The sequence below is a fragment of the Alexandromys fortis genome, unplaced genomic scaffold (genome assembly GCF_014885135.2).
Source record: "Alexandromys fortis isolate MF-2015 unplaced genomic scaffold, M_Fortis_MF-2015_v1.1 scaffold_149, whole genome shotgun sequence".
Classification (NCBI taxonomy): domain Eukaryota; kingdom Metazoa; phylum Chordata; class Mammalia; order Rodentia; family Cricetidae; genus Alexandromys; species Alexandromys fortis.
The window spans coordinates 1,524,588-1,549,021 of NW_026068025.1; the positions used below are offsets into that span (position 1 = coordinate 1,524,588).

Sequence of the window (24,434 nt, forward strand, 5' to 3'; positions counted from 1 at the left end):
CCCACATGACTGACATGACTGCAGGTGCCCATGGAAGCCAAAAGACCATGCCGATCCCAGAAGAACTGGAGTTTCAGGCAGTTGTGAACTGCCCAATGTGGGAGCTGGCAATCGAACCTGAGTCCTCTGTAAGAGCTGCCAGTCGATCCTACTGCTGAACTACCTCTTGGGCCAGTAAAAATCATTTTTAAGGCAGAAAGATATAATTCTTTTTTTAAAGATTTATTTATTATGTATACAACATTCTGCCTCCATGTATGCCCACATGCCAGAAAAGGGCACCAGATCTCATTACAGATGGTTGTGAGCCACCATGTGGTTGCTGGGAAATGAACTCACGACCTCTGGAAGATCAGTCAGTGCTCCTAACCATTGGGCATCTCTCCAGCCCCGAAAGACATACTTCTTTGTGCCTTGCTTCTTCTTATCAACAAAAGTGGCTCTTTCATCCACTACTTTGTGCAGACCACCTCATTTCTCTGCTGTGTGTCACCCTGTCCAGAGCTCACTGTCCTGCTGCTGTTGGACACGTGGCTTGTGCTATCTCTGTCTTTGGCCAACCCAAACAATGAAGCAGCTCACACACATACTCATTCTTACACACTTGGGCAAGCACTTCCGCACCGTGAGATCCTCAGAAGCAGAATCTCTCTCTGAGTGAAAGTGACATCAGAGTTTACTGGCATCGCTAGCAGTGGCATGGCTGTACTTTACAACACTGGGTGCTTTGTGGTGGCGTGCCTGTTACCTGGCTGTGGCCTCAGAAGCGTCACAATTCTCGTAGAGCTTCTGTTGGCCCAAGCTGATACTTGCAGCCCTCAGTCACCATAGGAGCCCTCTCAACCTTTTAAAGCAAGAGCCCCTTAAGACAGACTCTGTACCTTACAGACTGGTTTAGAAGCTACCTTGCCCCACAGCAAGCTGCTAGCTAGGCTCTTGTTTGCAGAGATCCTTAAGCACCTGCTAGGCCCCTGCCTTCTTACATGCCAGACTGAGGATGAGGAAACGTGGCAGGTTTGTCAGGCTGGCCCCATGGGTCACCAGGGCCAAGGGAGAAGTGAAATGCTGCTCCTGGATACTGGGGGAGCTAATAGTCCAGTCAGCTAGGGGCAGAGACACTAGAGCTGGCCCACCTTTCTCACAGCTCCACCCCAGGAATACCTCAGACTCAGCAGGCACAGGCAATCTTTGCTTCTCTTTTTGCCATTAACCCACTGTCCTGGCTAGAAGATCTCTTTTCCCATTTCCCAGTACCAAGGCTGACCCATGGGGTAGACCTTCCAATGTTCCTAAGAGAATAAACAGACAAGGCAGGCAGCATTTCTCCAACCCACTCAGTACTTCAACTCCCAGTGCTGTGGGATTTGTATGACCTAGGCCTGGGCCGTGCTCTGCTTACCATAGTGCTCAGCCTCTGGGCTCCCTAGCACCCATCAGGGCACAAGGCCTGGCCCAAGTAGATCAGCCTGGAACCACTCACATGCAGCTGTATTTATCAAGCTATAAGAGACCTGGACTCATGAGGTAGCTGAGTGCATACAAGTCTGGTGTGTACCTAACAAAAAGAGTCCTTGAGATTCCTCCACCCTGGATCTGGCTTCCTTGCAGGACCTGTCATCTTCTGTCCAGCCAGAATAACTCTATCAGCTTCTTGGGCACCACATAAAAAAGCCCAATGTCTGTACTTCCAGATGTTTCTCTGGACAGACCCCTCCACGTGGCTCTCCTAAGTTTGGAAAAGGGAGTATGATCCCTGGAATAGGCTCTTCAGTAATGGCAGACCCTACCACACAGGCACAGGGGAAGAAAGCATGGCCCCGTCTAGTACTTATGGCTAAGCAGCAATCCTTGGCTGTCCTTGGTTAGGGAAAGATAAGGAAGAGTCAGTCAGCTCTCCTTCAAACTGTAGGCCAATGGTAAGGTAGAAGACCAGCATGTCAGGGAGTGCCATGGGCATGTTAGAAACGGTTCCAAGGCTCTCAGAGCCCATGGCATGGGTCATCTCCAAACATACCTCAGACTTTCAAGGATGGTGGCCTCACACACTCACCACACAGTTCAGGAACCGTGAGGAGCTGACCCTATGCCCAACAATGTTCTTTCTTTTCTGTTAAACACCCGGGCGGTGGTGGCGCACACCTTTAATTCCAGCACTTGGGAGGCAGAGGCAGGCGGATCTCTGTGAGTTCAAGACCAGCCTGGTCTACAAGAGCTAGTTCCAGGACAGGCTCCAAAACCACAGAGAAACCCTGTCTCAAAAAAAAAAAAAAAAAAAAAAACAAAAACAAAAACAAAAACAAACAAACAAACAAAAAACCACATCTTTCTGTTAAACACCTACTTATTCTTTAAGACCTCAGGGTATTTCCCTACCTCTGTAGGTCATCATATAAATTTTCAAAAATATAGCAAAGTAACAGGCATGGCACGTGCCTTTACAGCATTCAGGAGGCAAAGGCAGGTGGATCTCTCTGAGTTTGAGGCCAGCATGTTCTATATAGCAAGTTCCAGGACAGTTAGAGCTACATAGAGAGGCCCTGTCTAAAAAACAAGTATACAGGCACTGGAGAGGTGACTCAGCAGTGAAGAGCACTTGCTGTTCTTGTAGAGGACTTGGGTTCAGTTCTCAGAACTCATGTGGCAGCTCACAATCATTTGGCATTCATATAGTATATGCATGCAGGAAAAAACACACACATAAAATAAATCTATTTAAAAAATACATATATATATATATGTATAATTAAAGTACCGCCACGTATATTCTACAGTGTCAGCTTTGCCTTATAACTCTCATTATTTATCTCCCCACCCACTCGGGATGTTTTCAGACACTCTGGGAGACCCTCCTTTATAGTAATCACACAGCATTCCAGACTCTACAGAGCTCAGTTTAGAGGCTGGATTCTATTATTTTCAAAGCCATTAGGAAAGTGCTAGAGGACTTCTGAAGAACAAGACCAAAGGCACAGACAGGGCTCACAGACACCAGCACCAGAAGCACTGCTCTGACCTTTCTAGGTGGTGGCAAAGAGGGGTCTCTCTTTTCAGAGTCTCACAGGCACCATTGTGGAAGATGCCTCCAGGGCTGTCATAAGCACTCTGCCTAGAGACAGGATCCCCTGGCCTCCCCAGCCTTCTGACTTGGGGTCTCTGCATATCTACTGACTTCAACTTTCAAATCACTATCTCAAAAAAGGGTTAAAAAAAAGAGAGAGAGAGAGAGAGAGAGAGAGAGAGAGAGAGAGAGATGAAATCCCATATATGTAAAATGAAACCATTTCAAAGAATACACTAATAATCTAAAATTCATGTGTTATTAATCAGTGGCACATCTGTCTAATTCTAAAGTACAATGTGCATTTATTTATGGCTCATAACTGCCTGTAACTTCAGTTCCAAGGCACTGGAACGCCCACTCTTCTGAGACCAGGCACACACATAAGACACAGACAGACATGCAGGTAAAACACTTACACACATAAAATAAAATAAATAATCTTTAGGGAGGGTTGGGTTAGAAAGATGGTACTGCTCTTGCAGAGGACCTGAGTTCAGTTCCTAGCATACACAAAGGATAGTTCATAACCACATAATTCCCAGCTCCAGGAGATATGATGTCCTCTCCTGGTCTCTGTGGGCCCCTGCACTCACATGTACATACCCCCACAAGACACATAATTAAAAATAAAAAGTTAATCATTTTTAAAAAGAAAAAAAAAAGAGATGAACCAGAACCTTGGGGTTTCAGCCACCCGTGTCAGCTGGTCATCCGCATGACCTTCCTGGAGTCATTCACAACCACCACAGCAGGCTCAGTCCCCCTCCATTCCAAACCACGCAGAGGAATGACTGATTCTCCTCTGAGCCAGAGGCCCTTAAGCCAGCAACCTGCCCAGCCCCCCTTCCACTCTGCAGACTCTGGGCCAGGAATTCCTTCAATGCCAAAGACTTCTGCTTTGGCATCTTCCTATCTCTGATTCTCAGCAACCAGTCACTTCTGCAAACGCCTGCCGTCAGTCAGAACACTGTATCAAAAATCCTCTTCGCTGCCTCGTTAACACTGATGCCGTTATCTTCCCTTCAAGAGACAGTTCATCCCTACCTCACAAAACAATCCTTTTATCCTCTAAACCCTTTTCAAGTCAAAGGAGCAGAGAATCCAGTCTTGAAGGTTGGTGCTGTTGCAGCGGTGAAGGAGAAGGGAGGGAGGGAAGGTGTGCTGATGAGAGAGGGCAGACATGAAGCTAGACATTTGGAATATGCTAGACTTTCCAGAGAGAAATAATACCTTGGCCACTTTTTTCCTTTTTTTGAAAAGCTATGCAAAAAGATGCAAAACGCAAGTTTAAGCTACTTAAACGAACAGCACAGAGAAGGGGTTCTCTTTTCATTTGATAAAGACCTATAAAATAACTATCCCTGCATAGTTATTATTAATTGAAGATAACTTCAAGGGCTCAATTAGATCCCAATAAAATGTACTTAGTTTCAGCTAAGGGCTCATACTTTAGAAAGGACAACGATAGTTTTGCAACCTTGTTCAACCATGTGTGGGATGAAATGGCACAGCATGCCAGTGGTGGCACCTACCTTTAGTACTAGTACTTGGGGGGCAGAATCAGGCATGTCTGTGAGTTTGAGGCCAGCCTAATCTACAAAGAGCATTCCAGGCCAGCCAGGGTCACATGGTAAGACCGTCCCAAAACAAAGAACAAAAAGAAGGTGCAAGATGGCAATGGGGGACACATGATTCTTGGGATAGGCTGCCTGTTTCTATACAAGCGGGGTGTCAACAACACAGACCTCAGATAGTCTGTAGGCTTTCCAGCAATCCTTGGATACTTAAGGCTCTATCCATGTGGGAAAGGAATTTTCTCTGTGCTTTTGTCTAACACAGACCAAATTAAAGCTACAGGAAACAAATGAGTTCAATGTGCAGAAGGCTTTTCAGCAATGGTTACAGAAGCTATGATTTATAAAGGACATGCTCTGTGACAGTCACTTTCACAGGGTAAGCAAGCACTCCAGGCATCGAGGAAGGCAAAACAGGCATAGGAAGGAGCTGTGCTTTACCTGGAGTCCCCCAGATGTGCGTGCAGTCATTTGTAAGTTGTGTGCTCTACCCTGCTGTGCTCAGAGGCTAATCTAGATGCCTGTTTGAAACAAACAGGGCTTTTATGACAGCCAGAACAGCTTGTCACTAGATGTGAAGAAAAGTGATCCAAGACTCTGGAGAGGAAATCTGGGCATAGGTGTTGAGTTGGACTGGCTGTCTGGAAGATGTTGCTCAACTCAGAAAATGGAGGATCTAACACCCACCCTGAGAGATGCTGAGAGTCCCCTCCCAGCGTCTTACCTCTTTGGGGCCTCCAACAAAGCTAATGGCACTAAGTGTTACTGGTCTTGACCTTTCCTCAAAGACAGTCACTTTCTCAGGAATCCTCAGACAAGCAGTTCACAGGTTTCCCTATTGCTCTTATGGTTGTGGGAGGACATGCCCGAAAGAGCTTGGCCATAAGCAGGAAAAAACCGGAATGCAGCCTTCCCATAAGTACAGTTAGCCACAGGTGCATCTGGAGCCAGACCTTCAAGTCCCTCTTCTCCCACTCTCTGCACCTCTGTTATCCTTACACTCATGTCAAGAGCAGCTTGTATCTGTTGGTGGGAACATCTGGGCTGGTGACAAATGTGCTTATTTCCAGGGCCCTGGCAGCATTCTGAGCGCTGGTCTACTTCTGCCCTGAGCATTCTGGCTGTCCTCCATCTTTCCCTACAAGTCTTGGGGACAGATTCTGACCCTTCCATGTTCCAAGAGGACAGTGGCATTTTCCCATATGGAAGGCTCACTATTCTGTGGGAGCCACTGGCTGCTGGCTGCTGATTGCTGGGGCAGAAGAAGGGGGACATAAGGTAGTGGCCTCCAGCCAGGAAAAGTGAGTCTGTTCACACAGCTACCCGTTCCTGCCTCTTCTACACTGAAATGACAGCCTCCCGCAGGCACCCAGACACGGTCTTTTTCTGTTTGATTTATATGACAGCAGTGGGGACCAGTAGGCTCTAAGTTGGAACAAAACAAAATGAAGGAAAATGTCATTGGAAGCAACCTATTTTTGAAAACTGAGCTGATGCCAGGAGACTAGGTTCTGTTATTCTTAGCTGATGGGCTTGTTTAAACAAACAAACAAAATACCCTACAACCACACACACACACACACACACACACACACGCACGCACGCACACACACAAAATCACACAATTTCTGCCATCTGTTATGGCTGTCTGGAACCATCTTGGTATTGTTCAACCCACTGCCTACTGTCAGGAGCTCAGTTCCGTCCAGAGCAACAGCCCCCACCCGGCAGAAGAACCTCCAACACTGGCCCAGCACAGTACCACCACATCATCCTGGATTGGCCTCAGACTCTTATGCACCATGGGATACCTAGCAGTGCCCTCCTGCAGGCTAGGGGAGAGGCCAGTGTGGTCTATCAGAGGGAGGCAGACCCATGGAGTATAATATTTAGCTACCACCTGATGATCAGGAACCTGGTTTGCTGCAGGTGTCAGGAAGAAGTCTGGGAACCAGAGTGAGGTGCTCAGTGCTCCACACTAGGCCAGGCCAAAGACATTCATCTCAGCTTCAAGAGCAGCCTGATGTCCAGGTCCCTTAGAAGTGAGCAGTTTCCTTGCCTGTCTCCTGTACTTAGTTGGGAGCTCCCTAGAGCAGGCCCCATGTCTTCTATTGTCTATCACCCTCAGACTGACCTGGGTGTGGGACCAGGAGAAGGCCTCCACCCAGGCTTGTCCCATAGGCACTAAGGATTTGGAGTGGGTAGTGGGAACTCTAAGTAACAGAATTACTAGGCATCATATCACCAAAGTGCAGGACCATCAGAGCCTCGTTTCCCAGGTGGCCAGTGTGTGCATACAGCAGTGGGCGGACAAAACCTCCAGACAGAAATAGCAACAGTAGTAGCAGGTGTACCACGAGGCACTCAGGCCAGGCCATCAAGCCAGTATGACTCCTGATCTTTCATGCATTCATCTTCCTCTTGGAAGAGGAGCTGGTACTTGTAGTCCACAGGATCCTTTCTCTACCCTGAAGAGCAGTGCCACCGCCACTTTCCATATGGCAGTCGTTGCAGGCTAATGCGGTAGAGCTCTGCCACAGGCTCTGAGCCTCACAGGTTCTCAACTAACTAAAGGGTCAGACTGCAGCCTGGCTCGCTCCTGCCATTGTCAAAGGTGTGGCTCAGTCGGGGAGTGACTTGCCTAATATGCAGGCCCTGTGTCCCATCTCCAGCATCACCAACTACAGTGCCCAGAGTAGAGGCAGGGGGCTGGGGGAGTCGCTTCTTGGGAACCACAGTGTTCACACCCAGCCTGAGTGGTCTCAGCTGTGAGGCAGAGAACAGCAGTTCTGAATTTATCTCAGAATCTCCTATTTAGGTTGAGAGCCAACAGGCTTTCTCCATGCCATCGAGGCCAAAGGACTCTTATTCCAGGATGTTTATGACATAACAAGGGAGCAAAGCCACACACAAGACTGTATACACAGCATGACTCCAACTCAATGTAAAAATAAATGAATACAACAAAGAGTCTAACTGAAAATACATCAAAATGTAACTGGATTATTGCAGATGGCTAAAAGCTAAGGAAATTTATTTTTTTGTTTTGATAGGCACTGGTACTTTATAGTCAGGAAAAAGTTATTAAAGTAAAAATTTAAAATACAGAGAGCAACACTGTCTCATCTCTCAGAAGTAAGGCAGAACATGAGCCAACACAGACTTAAACCGTCTCTGCCACAGGGCCACCAGACTTGTCAACATGGTTGTGTGCCCAAGTACGGTCCTATCACAGTGCATAGTAGCGGCACAGCCAGGGCCCAGCCAGGTACTCAGCCCACGCTTCTAAGCTAAAGATATCCTCACCTGGAGCAGTTCCAGATCAGAAGAATCCTCCTGCCCGGGGACCATTTCTGTTAACATCTCAGACATGACTTTTGTGTTTCCCCGAACAATGTCCAGTTCACTGCGCAGCCTAGCAATCTGTAGATCAAGGAAAAGGCAGGAAGAAGGCCAGTCAGTCAGAGGGTCAGAACCAGCCAGTCCACGGCCTGAGACATCCCTGGGATCAACATCAACACCACAGGAGTGGCCTTCTTATCTCCCTTGCTCTGCCTATCGAGGGCTGGCAGTATGGTGAGAGCTGCATGAGAGAGCCAGGTCACTAGTGCTTTGGTCACTAACAGTCTGAGGTTGGTACCTCCCTGTCCATGGCCGCACATGAAGAACAATGTGCAGTGAATAACACCGGCGCAGAGGGGAGCTGAGTACTTTAACTTAACTAGGTTTCTATTTCTTCTCTCTGAAATCACTGTATGGTAGGTAGTGCAGGTGCTCCAAGATCCCTTTAGGGTGGAGTCCCTATTCTACATGACCCTCATGCTCACAGTCTGTCTCTGTCAGTGTCATACCCTAAGGGAGGCTGGCCAGTGCTCACATCATTCTTCTGATAAGAAAAGAATAGGTGAGGAGGGGGAGCAGACTCTTAAAAGCTCCCCACCCTGCCCAGTCATCAGCATCCACAAAGCCTGACCCTTCTCTCCTGCAGTTGGCACATGCTGTATATTGACTCCCTTTGCCCTTTTAGTTATCTCCAGGGAGCTCTTATTCTTTCAAGACATTAGTGGAAGCCACAGGGACCTTTCTGTCCACAGTGAGGCTTGTAAAAGCTGTATAGAAATGCCATCATTTTCTGGCAGGAGACCAATGAACACTTGACAAAGTTACAAGCTGCCTTGAGATATGTTCAGAGCCCTAGAAGATGCAGTGAGGAAAGGATACTACAGCAGTACCAATGTCCAGAGATAGACCAGCCCTTTCCCAGCCTATCCCCTCAACCATGGGAAGGCTGCTGTGAGACCTAACTTGTGCCTGGTACACCTGGTTCAATGCATGCAGCTGGCCACAGGCATGGCCTGTTCCTGTGGAGTCCTAGAGCTGGACAGAGTGGGTACTTTTCCTGCAGGAGGCCTATTCCAGACCCATACCTCCCTCTGACAGAAAGGCCTTCAACTTTACCTGGCTTGCCTGAATACACACATCCACTACCAGTCTCTCACAGCCTCTCCTGTGCTGCAGGACTCTCTCAGCAGACTTAGTTCTTCAGGGAAGGAACTGGAAAGAAACCCACCTTTACAGTCACCTGGGAGATGGTTTGGGCTCCAAAAGGCTCTTGCCAGCCTCTGCCTCACTTGGTTGGTTGGGGGGGGTGGTGGCCCCAGGGTCTCTTCAACATCTTGATTAAGGAGTTTCTACCACTGAAGCAGGCCAGGCTGGACAATGGCCTACATGCTCTAGCTTCCATTTTCCTCTTGAGGCAGGAGCCACAGTTCTCGGGGTTCCTATACTTCTTACCACTCAGGACCTCCTCTTGGCTATTCAGCTGTTGACATCCATCACACTGCAGTAAGCCAGTGCAAGGGCTTCTCTGCCATCCAGCTTGATACTTTTTGCTTCCTCTCAGGGAAAATCTAGAGCTCTGCCCAGGGAAGAAGGGCCGAGAGCCAAGACTTTCTACCCACAGGTCCCCTTTACAAGGCTCTGGCCCTGGGGATGTAGAGGGGCGGCATTCAGTGACCCAAGTCCCACTAAGAGCACTGACTCCACATTTCAGCAGTGGGATTAGAGCAGGCTCCAGGATTTGGTGGCCACACGGGACCATCTTTCTTCTGTGGCCTACTGAACTTAGCTATTCTACTGAGGCCTTACATGGAACAGCAGAATGTGGCTCACACCCTGGCCCGTGGGACTCCTTGCTTGCAATCTGCTTGCACCACATGCTTTCCCTAGCACTGGCAGAAGGACACAGCCCTAGCACACTACTGTCACTATAAACAACTGCCTGAACCCCTGTTTTAACAAGGTTCTGCAGCAATGGCGCTGAAATAAACAGAAACTACAAATACTGAGGAATATTTTCCCCTATTCTAAAATTTTAACTAATAGAAATTCTATGAATTCAACTAAAAATAGTCTCCATAATTTCTCCAAAAATAAGGTTTAGGAAATTTACACTGGCTTATGAGGAAGTGGCCCTCAGATGGGGCAAAGTCTAGACGGAGTTAGGAAGAGGCTTCTGGACAGCTTCCCTGCTCTAGCTGCTGCCTTCAGGGCACCTCATTAAGTATGAACTGTGAGGGCTGGCACATCTCATGGATCTGTGCTCACTTCCCCAAGTGCTGAAAGCCTATTCTCAGCTGTGCGCCTTTGCTCTGGACCTTGCTTCTGTCACTCCTTCCTGCCCAGCCTACACATTAACCTGCCCTGCAGACGGGCCACTGAGTGCTCCCTGGTATGCCACACCTCTGTGCTGTCTATGTCGATGAAAAACCCCAGGCCTACTCCAGAGTCCTCAGTGGCATAGGTCTTAGCTGCCTTCTTCTTCTTCTTTTTTTTTTTTGGTTTTTCGAGACAGGGTTTCTCTGTGGTTTTGGAGCCTGTCCTGGAACTAGCTCTTGTAGACCAGGCTGGTCTCGAACTCACAGAGATCCGCCTGCCTCTGCCTCCCAAGTGCTGGGATTAAAGGCGTGCGCCACCATTGCCCAGCCCCAGCTGCCTTCTATGCCGTGCTCAATCCTGGCTCACAGGATGCTCAGCTCTGCTTCCTATCACAGCAAGACCACGCACTAGGACAATGCCCGGGACTAGGCCCTTTCAGCTTTGTGTCCCCACACCTAGCACAGTACCTGGAAGTCCAGGGAGACGTCTGTTCCCTGGAAAGGTATGAAGGGGCAGTTGGCTGGCTCGGTTATGGCCTGGAAGCACACAAATACCTGTTCGGAATTGGCTGTGATGGGGCCAGTCACACTCAGGGCTGGAGCCTGAAGCATAGAGTAGGAGGCTGGAGAAGGTGAGGGGTAGGTGCCGGCACTTGTCCGGGGCTGCGACTGGGACCTGGGCACAGTGGCAGCTGGATCCATTTCTGGGACACTCTGGCATGACAATAACAACATTTGTTGGTTCACATGGGTGCCTAAGTGGCTTAGCCCGATACTGCCCCCAAACAGGTGGTACTTTCAGTTAGAATCCACAGACCCTCAGTATGTCTCTCAACCAGGACAGAAGAGGCATCATTGTCTCTTTCTTTCCCCCCCCCCTCTTCTTCCTGTTCACCCCCCAAAGAATATGCTGTAGGCAAACAATGCAACCCAAAAGGCCCCATAGAAAGCACTATGGGGGCATTCCAGTCACTGGATGTCATTAAGGCTGCCTCTAGATCAGAGTCCTTACTAAGTTCTGCTAATTAAGAATCCTTATTTGATACCACAGACTATATTGTGTGGCCTTTACAAGAAGACCAATATAAATAGCAACCATGCAATTTACTGAATGTTCTTGTACAATAACGCTTCCTTCTGTGCCAATAACGGAAGAATAAAACGGGTTATATTTTTACTACAAAGCATAGTAATCAGTTAAGAGGGATCATAACAAGAATAATGCTTTGGAAAATGTAATTCTTCATGCCTTGTACGCACTTAGTATCTCAGATATCCTCACCAGCATTAGCACATGTGTTCACACAAATGTGTAAGGCACACTGCCATCCGTAAGGTCCCATGTGAGAGACAGGCAGACGGAGAGCAGTAAGGCCATGTGAGCTGTCGCTGGTACCTCTTCAGACTGGGCTATCCTGCCTCTGCCCCCTGGACTGGGAGCTGCTACATAGCCAGTACAGAGCTAACTTTCCAGGAACCATGACTGACACTGCCAGCGTTCATCTAATCTGAGACACGGCCACTGTCAGCACTGAAAGAGGTTGGTTCTTCAGGATGCTTTAACACAGGCCTCTTCTGGGCTTTGTGTCCCAAAGCTGACAGAATTCAAGAATGCCTGGACTGAAGCTGAATATCCATAGATCAAAATACAGTTTAAATCCTTCTGACGGGGCTGAAATGTGGCTTAGTAATAGAATGTGTTCTTAGCATGCATGAGGTCCTGGCTCTATCTCCAACACCATATTAAAAGCAAAGAAGTTATCCACCTGATATATAGACTGTACTGTATACTGTGAGCTGCTCTTTGCCTCTGCTGAGTAAACATCAACCCTCCGTACACAGGAAATGAGGACAGATTCTCGCGCATGTTCTGCAGTCATCTGTAAAGCATGTGTTAATGACCCTTACAGGATGGCTCAGCCAAAGCAGCCATTTCCATGAAAACCACTGAACTGAGCCTTCGATCATATCACTCCACTGTCGGTGTGAAACTGGGAGAGATACTGCTGCCACTTAATCACCAGTCACCCAGCTGTCTCCATCTGCATCCTCCTTGTTATGAAAAAGAAATGCCCTGGAGCTTTAAGAACACATGACAAGCTGAATAATGCAAAGGCATCAGCAAAAGGCTGGTACAATGCTTGGCTGTTCTGCAGGCAGCCTTTCTAGAAAACACTAGCTGGAAGCTTACCCGCTGGGGTGTGTGGATAGGAGACAGAGCATCCAAGTCTGCCATGGGAAATTCAACTCCCTTCCTCTTCAGTTCTTCATATATGTGCACAACGCCAGTGAGGTCAGGACTGCTCCTAAAGGCATCTGCCCACGCCTGAGAGGAGAGAGGAAGGCCTGTCAAGAAATGGAAGTGGACTTTCCATGGGGTGGCAAGGGGCCAAAAAGTCAGCCCAACCCTCTCTGGGGCTGGTGCTGCCCTACATGCCCACGCAAGGCACACTGGCAAATCCTATTCTGCACCTCTCCTGCAATCCTGTGATACAGCTGTTGAAGCCCTGGCTTTCAGTGATGCTGTTGAATGTGAACAAACTCATAAAACTTAATTCAGCAAGTCCCTTCTAAGAGAAGTGGGAGAGAAATAACACCTAAGTACCTTGCATACTTTGTGATGCAGGCATTTGTCTCGTCTCAAGGGAATCAACTGCTAGAGCTGTTGAACTGAGGGACGTGGAAGACTTAGTTTTCAATGCCTCACAGTTGGATGCGCGCACACACACACACGCACACACACATGCACACACGTAGAAGCCATAGGCAAACTGGACAGATAGAAAAGGAGAAACTGATGCGTGATGAGACATCAAGGCTGAATCCAGTTTTCCTCAGCAGATCAGTCAGTGGCCCAGTCCTGTCACTAACAGGCGAGATGATTTCAGGCTAGGGGCACAAGAGTCCATGGGGAGCCAGACCATGGCCAGTGGCTGGGACTCACCCCACCTCCCAGGAGTCTTGTATCAACCTGATGTTTTTCTATTAAGTTGTATAGCTGACAGTTCCAACACACATCTGACCCCACACAGAAATGGAATGGGAAGTACCACCAGCAGATTCTCTCGACTGGAAAGAGTACAAAAAGGAACAACAGAATTGTGAATAGGTTGCCATTTCTGGTGACACACCAACTTCTTAATGATTACAAAATAAAATCTGTTTTCTGGAAGTTATTGAAGAATCATATCCAGAAACTATCCAACAGGCTCTTCAGAAACAGGGTCCCCAGCGCCACCCCTTTACTACACGACTGTACCCAATGGAGGAGATGCGACCTTTTAGAGTATGTCACCGTCACTGCATCTAATGGTCTACAGCCACAAGCTCCAACTAATCCTGAGGCAGCCACAGAAATTCTATCTCTAACTGCCAGAGCCACTAGAAGTTAAAAGGCCATTTTCCTTAAAGCTTCCTTAATCATATGCAAAGCATTTCATTCACTATAAACAACACCGTCAGCCTGGCTGTCTCTCCTCGATGCACTTATTTAACATGCACACTCGGGGATTTTACATCACCCTGGCACCAGGACAGCCTACCTCTGCCAATCTTTTCTTCTATATCTGAAGGTACCTACAGAAGCTGTCAGCAAGATCCAGCTGGAGACCCACGCAGCCTCATCGCCTTGGTCTGTCCTATTCCTCATGAAGTCCATTTCCACCAACTGCTCTTGCTCCACCCTAATCAAAATCCAGCTTAGGGATCAAACTTGAGAGTCTGGGGGCTAGTGGGACAGCACTTGCCTAGTATGCATCAGCCCCAGGTTCTATGCCCAGCTTGATAATAAGAAATAATAAAAATAAATAACTTGGGGGCTGGAGAGATGGCTCAGTGGTTAAGGGCATTGCCTGCTTTTCCAAAGGTCCTGAGTTCAATTCCCGGCAACCACATGGTGGCTCACAGCCATCTGTAATGAGGTCTGGTGCCTTTTTCTGGCCTGCAGGCATACATGCAGACAGAATATTATATACATAATAAGTAAATAAATAAATATTAAAAAAAAAAAACTTGGGCAGGGGGTGGGGGTGGTGTACACCTTTAATCCCAGCATTTGGAGGCAGAAACAGGTAGATCTGTGAGTTCAAGACCAACCTGATCTAGAGAGCAAGTTCCAGGATGCCCAAGAATACACAGAGAACCCCTTTCTTGAAAAATCAAAATAAATAAATAAAAACAGAAATAAATACATAACTAAACTTAAGGGGTCTAAAAACTATCCTCACTGTCTACTGGGAGGGCTTGGTAGCTTTTCTTGGTGCCACTTTCTGCCTCTGTTCTCATGGAGAAACAAATGGCTCTGGGGACCTCCTTACTGTTCCCTTGCTCCAACCCATATCCAAGTTTGAGAGGATGAGAAAAAGATCACAAAACCATGCTGTTCTCTCTAGGTAGACACTCCTCAGGACTCCTCCCAGATTCAGACACACTCAGGAGCTATGGCTGCTCTCGGGGACAGAGTCACATCCCAATGTGGGACTATCAGGTTCTCCTGCCAAGAGCTCAGCCCTGGACATAACAGGGAGGGTCCTTCTCTTTGTGTAAGAAGACTGTCCTCTGTGAACGTATGCCTGATAGGAGGACCAGGGACCAGGGACCAGGAACAGCTCACATTCTGGAAGGAGCAGTTGCTATGCCGAGTGGTGTGCAGAGAGATGGGAAGGTTTCCTGACCCCTTCTGTCACTCCCCAGGTCCAGTCATACCCTGACCAGGGTGACCTGGGCTTCTAGGAAGTCCTGCTTTGTCGTGACAAACTCTCCTGGGTAGCTAGGAGAGCAGAGTTGACATTAATTTGCAGACAAGAAGCCTTTGTTAATAATAACCCTCTTCCCACCTGCCACAATGCCAGCTCCTGTCTAGGACCCCTGGGCAGCCTGGGCCAGGCTGATGAAAACAAAGCATCCGCTCACAACAGTCACCTCCCTTGAGTAAGAGTCTGATGCCAACAGAGGGGCCAACAGGGAGAAGGGACACATTTTAAAGGAACAGGTATATGTGAGGACATGCAGATGGGAGAAATTATAGCTGTGACATGTTCCAGAACCTTCTGGGGACACGCCTGAATGACTGCTCTCATCCCCCGACCAGGTCAGACATCTTTTAAGGCACACACAGGTCTCTTGCCCTTGTACATACAAGGCCGTCAGCTGAATAGCTGTCAGGCTAAACTTAATTGAGTTCTCACAGCCACTAACCGTCCTTATTTTCCTACTTCGGAGAACAGAGGGAACATGGCCACGGAGGCTGTCAGAAGACTAACATGCCCATGATAAAGTAGGGCCCCTGCTGCAGGCAGAACCGAAAAACCCTCCTTGGGGAGCTGAGGCTAGTTTTGGGAGGTCTTAGTTACTCTGAACCTAAGCTGAGGCCCATGATCAATAGAAGAGAGGGTAGAAGCAGGATGATTCCCATGTGACTGCCTTATCAGGAAGAAGGCTCCTGGGAGATGTAGTTCTGGCATTCTCTCAGGGTCTCTGCCCCCAGTGCTGGTTAGTCAGTGGCATAGTGGCCACTCCACTAGAAGCAAGCTCTCTATGTAATTCCCTTTCCCTGTCTGTGGCTTCGGAATTTGGAGGCTGAAAGACCCAAAGGTGGGACCCATGGGAAGACAAAGGTCAATTTGTGCTTTAACTTTGTGTGTCTAACTACATTCTGTCCAAGGTTTTGAGTAGCAACTTTCATAGCAAGACATATAAACACTGATTTGAACCAGGGGTCCTGGGATACCCCTGGGCAAAGGGAGGCTCTGTCCTCTTCTGTTCATGCCTCCAGCACACACTTTCTGTTCCCACCACACCTGGTTTTTCTGCTTACTTTTTAAAAGTTACTGCACCAGCCCAAGGTTAGAAGCAGTGTAGTAGGACCTAGGGGAACTAGGGTTAGGGAAGTAGTGAACCGATGGGAAAGCTATGAGGTCAGGGCAGGCATGAAGAAACAGACATCTCTGGACAGAGAACTGTGACCCAGCTAGTGAAGAGGGTTCTGTCTGCCCTCAGCAGATCATACCAAGCTAGCTGTGTTTACCCTGGAGCCTGGCCAGGCCTCAGGGTGAGCAAGCTCTCCTCACTGAAGATGTCTCCTTCCAGTTCTGTAGACAGTGTAGACCTTGTAGAAACCAGACCACAAATAAAGAGTTTTAGCTGCAGTGTCCCACCTTTGTAAGAAAAGCTACCATTCATTTCCCTGGGAGTCTCTAGTCCCAGGAGAGGTTGTGGGAGTCGATGTGGAACTGCAGGTCTGGGGGTGCAGAATGGGAGCACAGGGAGGGGATGTAGACTACAGGTCTGGGGGTGGGGTGCAGAATGGTGCACAGGGAGGGGATGTAGACTGCAGGTCTGAGGGGTACAGAATGGTGCACAGGGAGGGGGTGTAGACTGCAGGTCTGAGGGGTACAGAATGGTGCACAGGGAGGGGATGTAGACTGCAGGTCTGGAGGTGGGGTGCAGATCAAGGAAGCATGAAAGAGGACTCTGTTACCCAGATTCTTGCCTATTCTCTCAGCCCAGTGAGCTACATTTATCCACTAATCTAAAAAAATATTATTCAATACTGACAATCATCTGGTCTAGATCTTCAGGACACAGCATTCCAGGGCTCTCAAGGAACCAACTGAGTTGAAGAGAAAAGATAGCACAGCTGCACTTAAGGTCACAAGGGGATGTGAATAAGACAGCCAACATGTGTGTTTCAGGATGGGTGCTAGGAGTCTCTGGGGGCACATCTGAACAGCTAGGAAGAGTAACTGCTCTAGGAGCTGGGGAAACTCTCTAGACAGAGCAACAAGCTCCACTCCAGTCTCATATACAATGACCCTACAGCTCCCGGGCCATTCCCTGCCTACTCTGCTTGTCTGCCAGACCTTCAAGCCAGGCTATGAGCCACTGCCCCTGTTGGAGTCATGTCCTGTTCTGACTTGGTCTCCCTCTCTTCTTGGCTCTTGCAGACAAGCATTAGTCATCCATACTGGATGTACTTATGGATCCAGATGTCATGCCAGTGGGGTGCTTTATTCTGTGTACGACCCAGAACAGAAACTTTCAATGGCTCCCCCATTACCTCTAAGGATCAAATCCAAGGCCCTCAGCACACACAACCCATAAGCCTTATCCATCTTTTGGCCTCATTTCCTGCCTATCCGTTCCCCTTAAGCACAGCCCTGGATATTCTAAACTACACCCTGTTCTCCAAACACACAATATTCAAAATATGCTCACATATTAATTCCCCAATTCTTGCATCTTAACCTGGTGACTCCTTTCAAACAAACAGCATGACAGAAAAGGTGCTGTGTGACTTCTAAGTGTTGAGAAACACAAGTCTCTTGTCATATCATCAAGGAACCGAAGCTTCCTCCCACCAGCTATGTTAGGGCACCATCTTGGAAATGGAGTACTCAGTCCAGTAGTGCCTTCAAAGGGTACATTTATAATCTCCCAATCAGACTGCACCTGAGTGCCTGCTCTACAGAAACCAGGGGAAAGGTACCATTCTTGTTGTAAGATGTTAGACTTTGGCTGATTTGTACGAAGTCTATAATATCAAATATTTGGGTATGAATAACTATAATGATATTTTTGTTTAAAATCTAACAAATAAGGCTTGCCTGAAGATCAGAGTGCAGAGCTTAGCCACTAGTTAGCCATAGAGACCAGGCGGTGGTGGCTCACACCCTTAATCCCAGCACTTGGGAGGTGGAGACAGGCTGGGCAGGAGGAGACAAGAGCTCAGATGTAGTCTGACGATTTGTAGAGGCAGAATAGCCGCTTTGGTCTTAGCATTGGTAGAGGTAAGAACTCTAGTGGCTGGCTGCTCTGCTTCTCTGATCTCTCAGCATTAATCCATATATCTGACTCCAGGATTTTATTATTAAGAGCAATTAGAATTCGTGCTACAGATAACTGTTGTCTGATGCTTCGGGGACTTGGCGCAGATATCTCCTTCCTGAGATGCTTCCTACACTCTGGCCTTCCCAGCAAACTCCTCCCCGCTTTTCAGGGTCCAGCAGAAATGTCACCTCTTCATTGAAACATCCCTTAACGTCATTTCTACTGGAGCTGGCTCTTGCTCTGTGACCTGACTAACATGCACATGACTCTAACATGACCCTACCTACTCTGCTTATCCCCACTATATCCCATGACCACAGAGGCCTGCTGAAGCCCTCTCTGAGCCCACTTAGAAACTTCCTGGAGAATCTGTCAAATATCAAGAGAGCCATTGCTCAGGATTTCCAGTAAGATGATGATAAGGAAAGCAAGCATTTTGTAACAAATATTTAAACCTCCAATCTGTGTCTTTCCCTCCAAAATAGTGGGAACACATGAACATGATCACAGTTCCCATCTTACACACAACAAAACGGGTGAGGGAAGCCAGCTCACCTGAATTAGAGCAAGCACTTTGTCCTGGACGATAGTGGGAGGGTTATTCTTGGGAGAGATAATTTTGACCAGAACGCTGTCGATGAAGTCTCGGTTGGCTACGAGGAGGTGAAAGCGGTGGCCACAGTTCTTCACACAAGTCTCCAGCACCTGAAGTTGTGGGGGTTGGGGGGAGGTCACCACACTGGGAAAGCGGAAGGGTGGCTGAGTTCCCCCTGTCAGTCATGCTTCCAGATCAGCTTCTTGTTACATCCCTCTAAGCCAACCCTCACACATCTCCGCACTAATTCAGTCGGATCCCCGTTCCTTGAGAACGACAGTGCTGTGATGACTAAAAGCTCCAGACCCTGCACAGTACTCAGGCAATTAGTCGGTAACTGAAACACGGGTTTCGCATGAGAAGGATATTGGTCTTCTAATGGTATCAAAATGACTGAGAGGTTCCTGAAAATTAACATTTTAATTAATTTCTCTAGGCCTGGGTGTGAAATCTTAGCCAACGAGACAAAGGTTCTGTCATAAGAGGAAGTTGCTGGGAGAGCTCAAATTGCCTGGTACACGTGAGGAAACAAACACACATCCCTAACAAACTCCTGTTCTGCAAATAAATCAACAATGACAATGGACTGCAACCCTTGACAATGTGGGCCGCGGCTGCCATCCTTCTTTAGGGAGAACCCTGCTCACTCCTCTCATATCTGGGGAGGTCAGTTGCTTTGAAAGGCTGACAGGTTCTGATCAGGTGGCAGTGAGAGTTAGACTTAGCTTTGCTACTTCCTCCCTGATGGTCCAGGACAAGTTTTACTCAGTCTCTGAGTCCTCAGCAGGAAAGTGGAAGCAATGAGCTCTTCCTTGCAGGGAAGATTAAGGAGGACAGATGCCAGCCAATCACTTTGGCATCCTGTACAGGGTAAGTAACCTGCTGCATCCATAGCTTCTTGCATGTCCCCAGGAGAGCACTGGGAGTACTGGGAGAGCCTCTCCAACATCAAACACAAGTCTCTTACTTGGTCCCTCCCGAAAACAGCCCACAGGATCACCTGACCCTTCCCAAGGCACCTCCTCCAGAGTACACTAACGATTGCCTCCTATAGGGATAGTGGCAGCAACTGGGGATACTTCTAACCACCTCATTGTTCCCATGTGACCGTGAATTAGCTCCCTAAGTGGTTCCTACCATAGGCTTTTGCCTTGAAAATGTGCAGACAAAAAGGTTCACAATTAACAACATAGACTTCGTGCCAGCTACATACCAAGTACAGTGAGATCCCTGCATACTCTATGTAATTTCATTCTACTCTTAAAACTACAATGGTCCTTTCAAGTACACCTTGCTGCCTTATTTTTCAAAGCTAAGAGGCTTAGGAAGGAAGAAGTGGCCCAGAGGCAGGATGGGAACTCTTTTCCTTCTTTTGCAATGCAAGAGATTGAACCCATGATCTTGTGCATCTAGGCAAGCACTCTACCACTAAGTCACACCCCGAGCCCAGGACAGGAACTCTGATTCACCTTCTTAGGAGCCCTGATCTCCTGACCCACCTGAGGACACCAAGTCACTCCTCCTTTGAGCTCTCTACCAAGCAGTCACATCAGCTGTGATGCCCTCAGGCACAAGAACTGTGTTCTGAATTATTTGTCCTTCTCTTGTTCCTTGAGCTAACTCTGGAAGAAGGCATCAAGCCATTTTGAGATGTCAGAGTCAAAGCTCTTCAGTACTGTGGAACTTCACCTAGGAGACCTAGCAGCTCTGCCACCCCCAAGTTACCCTTTCCTTCTTTTTCTTGCTATACTTCTGCAGGCTCCATGTTCTACTTGCTGCACCCAGGAACTGTTCTAAACTCATAGTCCTTGGGGCTTCTGCACACTGCTATTTATTTTTATCTCATGTGTGTGGGTGTTTTGCCTGCATGCATGTCTGTGCACCAAGTGTGTGCAGTGCTTGTGGGGGCCAGAAGAAGACACTGGATTCTCTGAAGTTGGAGTTAAAGATGGTTGTGAGCCACTGTGAGGATGCTGGGGACCAAATTCAGGTCCTCCCTAAGAGCAGTCAGTACTCTTAACTGCTGAACCATCTCTCCAGCCCCACAACCACAAATTGTATTCAGCTAAAGGGAATTTCCCTTTCTTAATTTCTGATTGTGTCTGATTCTGGGTGACCACGAGGTGAAAGTTCTCATTCTCAGGGACCCAGGGGACTAGTAAAAGGAACTAAAGGGGTTCTTTCTGTCCCCAGGCATGTTGCAGAGGACCTTCTTCTCTAGGATTCTCCACTCACTCTCTGGACTCTGGCAATGGCTGCTGGGCTGCCGAACCCCTCTTTCCCAAGGGGCAGGTGAGGACCAGCAGAGTCGGCCTGCTGGGCTGCTGAGCCCTTCTTTCCCGAGGGGCAGGTGAGGACCAGCAGAGTGGGAGGCTCAGGAAGCTAGCCTGGGTGAAAGTAACTAGAAACAGAGGAGCAGGCCAAAGTCAACCCTGGGCTCTGGTTCTGTTTCCAGGGAGACCATGGACAGAGCACTCATCTCTCCTTCAGTTCTCCCATACAGCAGACCTTAAGGTCAGGGTATCCTGTCCCAGCTTCCAAAAATGCCCAAAGCTTCTATATATAGGAGGCACAGGAATTCCTCTCTGTCAAGGCCACTTCAGGCTACCCTAACAAAAAGGCTCTTGGCAAACGTGACTTTGTAGGTTTTGGGGAATGAAACACAGTGGCAACTATCTGAGATACAGCCAAAACCCATGGAATAAGCAAGGGGGGCTCCCAGCAATGAGAAGCAGATGTTAGGAACACACATGTGAAGGCTCAAGCAGAGAGGGCCTTGGGATCTCTAACTCCATTGGATAAATACTAGCAGCTAGGCAGGGACAGATGTGGAGCTGCGAAAGGGCCACACGGAAGGAACAGGGCTGACAGCAGCTAACAAGTGAAGCCATCATGGCAAACATAAAACCATACCAGTGTGCCAGGCAGGGACCTAGGAACAAGGACAACAGCTCTGCATGTCCACAGGCCTTCCAAGGGGCTTGCAGAAAAGACCCGGCCATCAGGAAGACCAAATGATGGCTGCCAAGCAATGCAGAAGGAGGCAAGGAAATGTAATCACTCTAGAAAGCTTCCCACCAGCCAGGCGGAGGTCGTGCACTTAGGGGCAGTGGTGACAGGTGAATAGCTGTGAGTTTGAGGCCAGCCTGGTCTACAAAGTGAGTTCTGGGACAATCAGAGCTGTCTTGAAACCTGAGAAACTCTCTGTCTTGAAAAACAAAAAAAAAAAAAGAAGAAGAAAAGAAAGGAAGGAAGGAAAGAAGGGAGGGAGGGAAGAAGGGAGAGAGGGAGGGAGAGAGAAGAAAGAAAGAAAGAAAGAAAGAAAGAAAGAAAGGAAGGAAGGAAGGAAGGAAGGGAGGGAGGGAGGGAGGGAGGGAGGGAGGGAGGGAGAGAGAGAAGAAAGAAAGAAAGAAAGAAAGAAAGAAAGAAAGAAAGAAAGAAAGAAAGAAAGAAAGAAAGGAAGGAAGGAAGGAAGGAAGGAAGGAAGAAGCTCCTCATGGTTACCATGAAACTGGCATGAAGAGTGACAAATCCCAGAGCTGGCTCCCCAGTGACACATTCTTGGCTCCATCAATGTTGAAGATTAAAAAAAAAGCTTTCACCTATTTCTGACCTGACATTTTCTTCTTCTTCTTTGCTATGTAAACCCCTAAGCCCCAGCCCTGGCGGAGAAAGTGTTCCCATTAAGTGTTGAACTTTATTTGGGGGCAGACGAAAATCACAACAGCTCTTCTGCTTCACAACAAAACATGTTATTTGGGGTAAATAACCCACTTTCCCCACCTACAGGAGCTGACATGGTGACTTGTTACAGTTTCTAATCAAAAGTCACTGTGGCCCAGATTTTAAGGCATCTGAGAAACTGTGAGCTTTCAAGACAGAAATAGCACCTGAAATACCCTTTTTAGTCCTCTGTATCTTAAGGAGGAGCACAGTTCTTATCTATTTGCCCTGAAAGGAGTCACTTGGCTGACTTTTTCAAGACCCTTTGTATTATTTTCATTTTTATCCTAAACAAAAGACCATTCTAGGATGGCACACCACAGCTGTGAAGGTAAAACTCAAAGGCCTCTCAGAGCCCAGTCTCCTCCACTGTGAGAGTAAAGAACCCACTTTAGAAGGGGGCTGCAAGCATCTCATCAATGTTCTAAAAGCTCCATCCTGGGCAGGTGGTGGGCAGATAAGAGTGAACATCTGTATAAAGGGGAAACACTCCCAGAATCTCAAACAGGCTGACAGCAGGAACGAGGCCTGCCCTGGTCTTCTATTCATTGTTGCTGGGTACAACCACGCTATCCACACCTTATCTTCTCCTAGTATACATCAGCCTGTTTACACTCGCCTTCTGCATCAGAGGTGGGCAGGGGATCCCAAGGGTCTCTTGGGAGATGCTGCTAAACCAGACAACACGGGCTACATGCTGAAGTCCGTCTGAGTGGGCGGGGGGCGGGGGTGTCCTAGGAAGAGTGAAGCCTGTGTGTGCGTATCCTAAGCTTCCCTCCCAGGAGACAATACTCACCGTCAGGGCCAACATCACTTCTCTGTAGTTCCGGTTCCCGCTGAGCCGCTTCTTTAGTGCTCGAATGGCATCCTTTGGCCTGGTGAAAAGGACAGATACACCATGTTCCACAAGCCTTGTGGGGCACTAGTGCAGTGCAAACCAGCAGAGGTAACAAGGTTGTTCACGGCAGCATGTTTGTAAACGAAAAAGACTGTAGAAAAACAAGTGTCTACAAAAGGAAATGGGGCTAATTACATCATGGCTTTTATGCAGCTGCAAAAAAGAATAAAGAAACTTCTTGTATATTTTTATGGACAAAACTCAAAAGACATATGCATAAGAATAAACAGAATCAAGGACTAAAATCACATGATTGTCTCAATGGATGAAAAAAAAAGCCTTTGACAGAAATTTAGCATCTTTGTGTAGAAAAAGCTCTGAAGAAGCAGGAATAAAGGCTGTATATGTAATAAATCTACACACAACATCTTACAGAACAGGGAAAACCAGAAAGCATTTCCTCTAAAATCAGCATTGAGATAAAGAAGTCTACACTCTCTGGACTCATTCAGTATAGTACCTGGAGTCTCAAAAAGAAACAAACAAGATACAAACAGGAAAGGAGTAAGTCAGATTATCTTCTTTGTAGATGATATGATCTTATATATAAAATCCTGGGCCAGGTGTGGTGGAACACACCTTTAATCCCAGCAACTGGGAAGCAGAGGCAGGTGGATCTCTGTCAGTTGGAGGCTATCCTGGTTTACATAGTGAGTTCTAAGCCAGCCTCGGATACATAGTGAGACCCTGTCTCAAAAACTAAAAGAACCCTGAAGATTGCCAGAAAACTCTTAGATCTGATAACACTTTTAGTAAAGCATCAGCTACAAAATTAACATTTAAAAAATTGTGGTAAAGCAATGGTGAACATGCTAAAAAGAAATACGACAATTCTACTCCCAGTAACAGAAATAGTTCTAACAAATGCACAAGATCTCTATAATAAAAATACTGAAGGGAGAAAAATTAAAGAAGACAATAAAAGATGGAAAGAACTCCCATGATCAATTATTGTCAGAATTAAAATTGTGGAAAAGGCTATATTGTCTAAAAAAAAAATCGATAAATTCAATGTAATCCTGATCAAAATTCCAATAATATTCTCTGCAGAAACAGAAAAAAGTGACCTTAAGAAGCCGTGGGTAGTCAAAGCGATCCT

At 47.5% G+C, this 24,434-nt stretch overlaps 1 protein-coding gene across 9 annotated transcripts in view; it reads right to left on the reverse strand.

Annotated features, from left to right (window-relative positions):
- Tom1l2 (target of myb1 like 2 membrane trafficking protein) overlaps nt 1-24,434 on the reverse strand; it is a 125,124-nt gene that overhangs the window by 22,458 nt on the left and 78,232 nt on the right. For all 9 annotated transcript variants that reach the window (XR_007595623.1, XR_007595622.1, XR_007595621.1 and 6 more), the window contains exons 3-7: nt 23,234-23,312; nt 18,675-18,824; nt 12,484-12,618; nt 10,848-11,006; nt 7,942-8,058 (exon numbers count right to left, since the gene is read on the reverse strand). Coding sequence is in view for 5 of the 9 variants with exons in the window: in XM_050163558.1 (XP_050019515.1) it covers nt 7,942-8,058; nt 10,848-11,006; nt 12,484-12,618; nt 18,675-18,824; nt 23,234-23,312 (640 nt within the window). In the remaining 4 variants the exon portion in view is untranslated. The remainder of the gene's footprint in view (nt 1-7,941; nt 8,059-10,847; nt 11,007-12,483; nt 12,619-18,674; nt 18,825-23,233; nt 23,313-24,434) is intronic.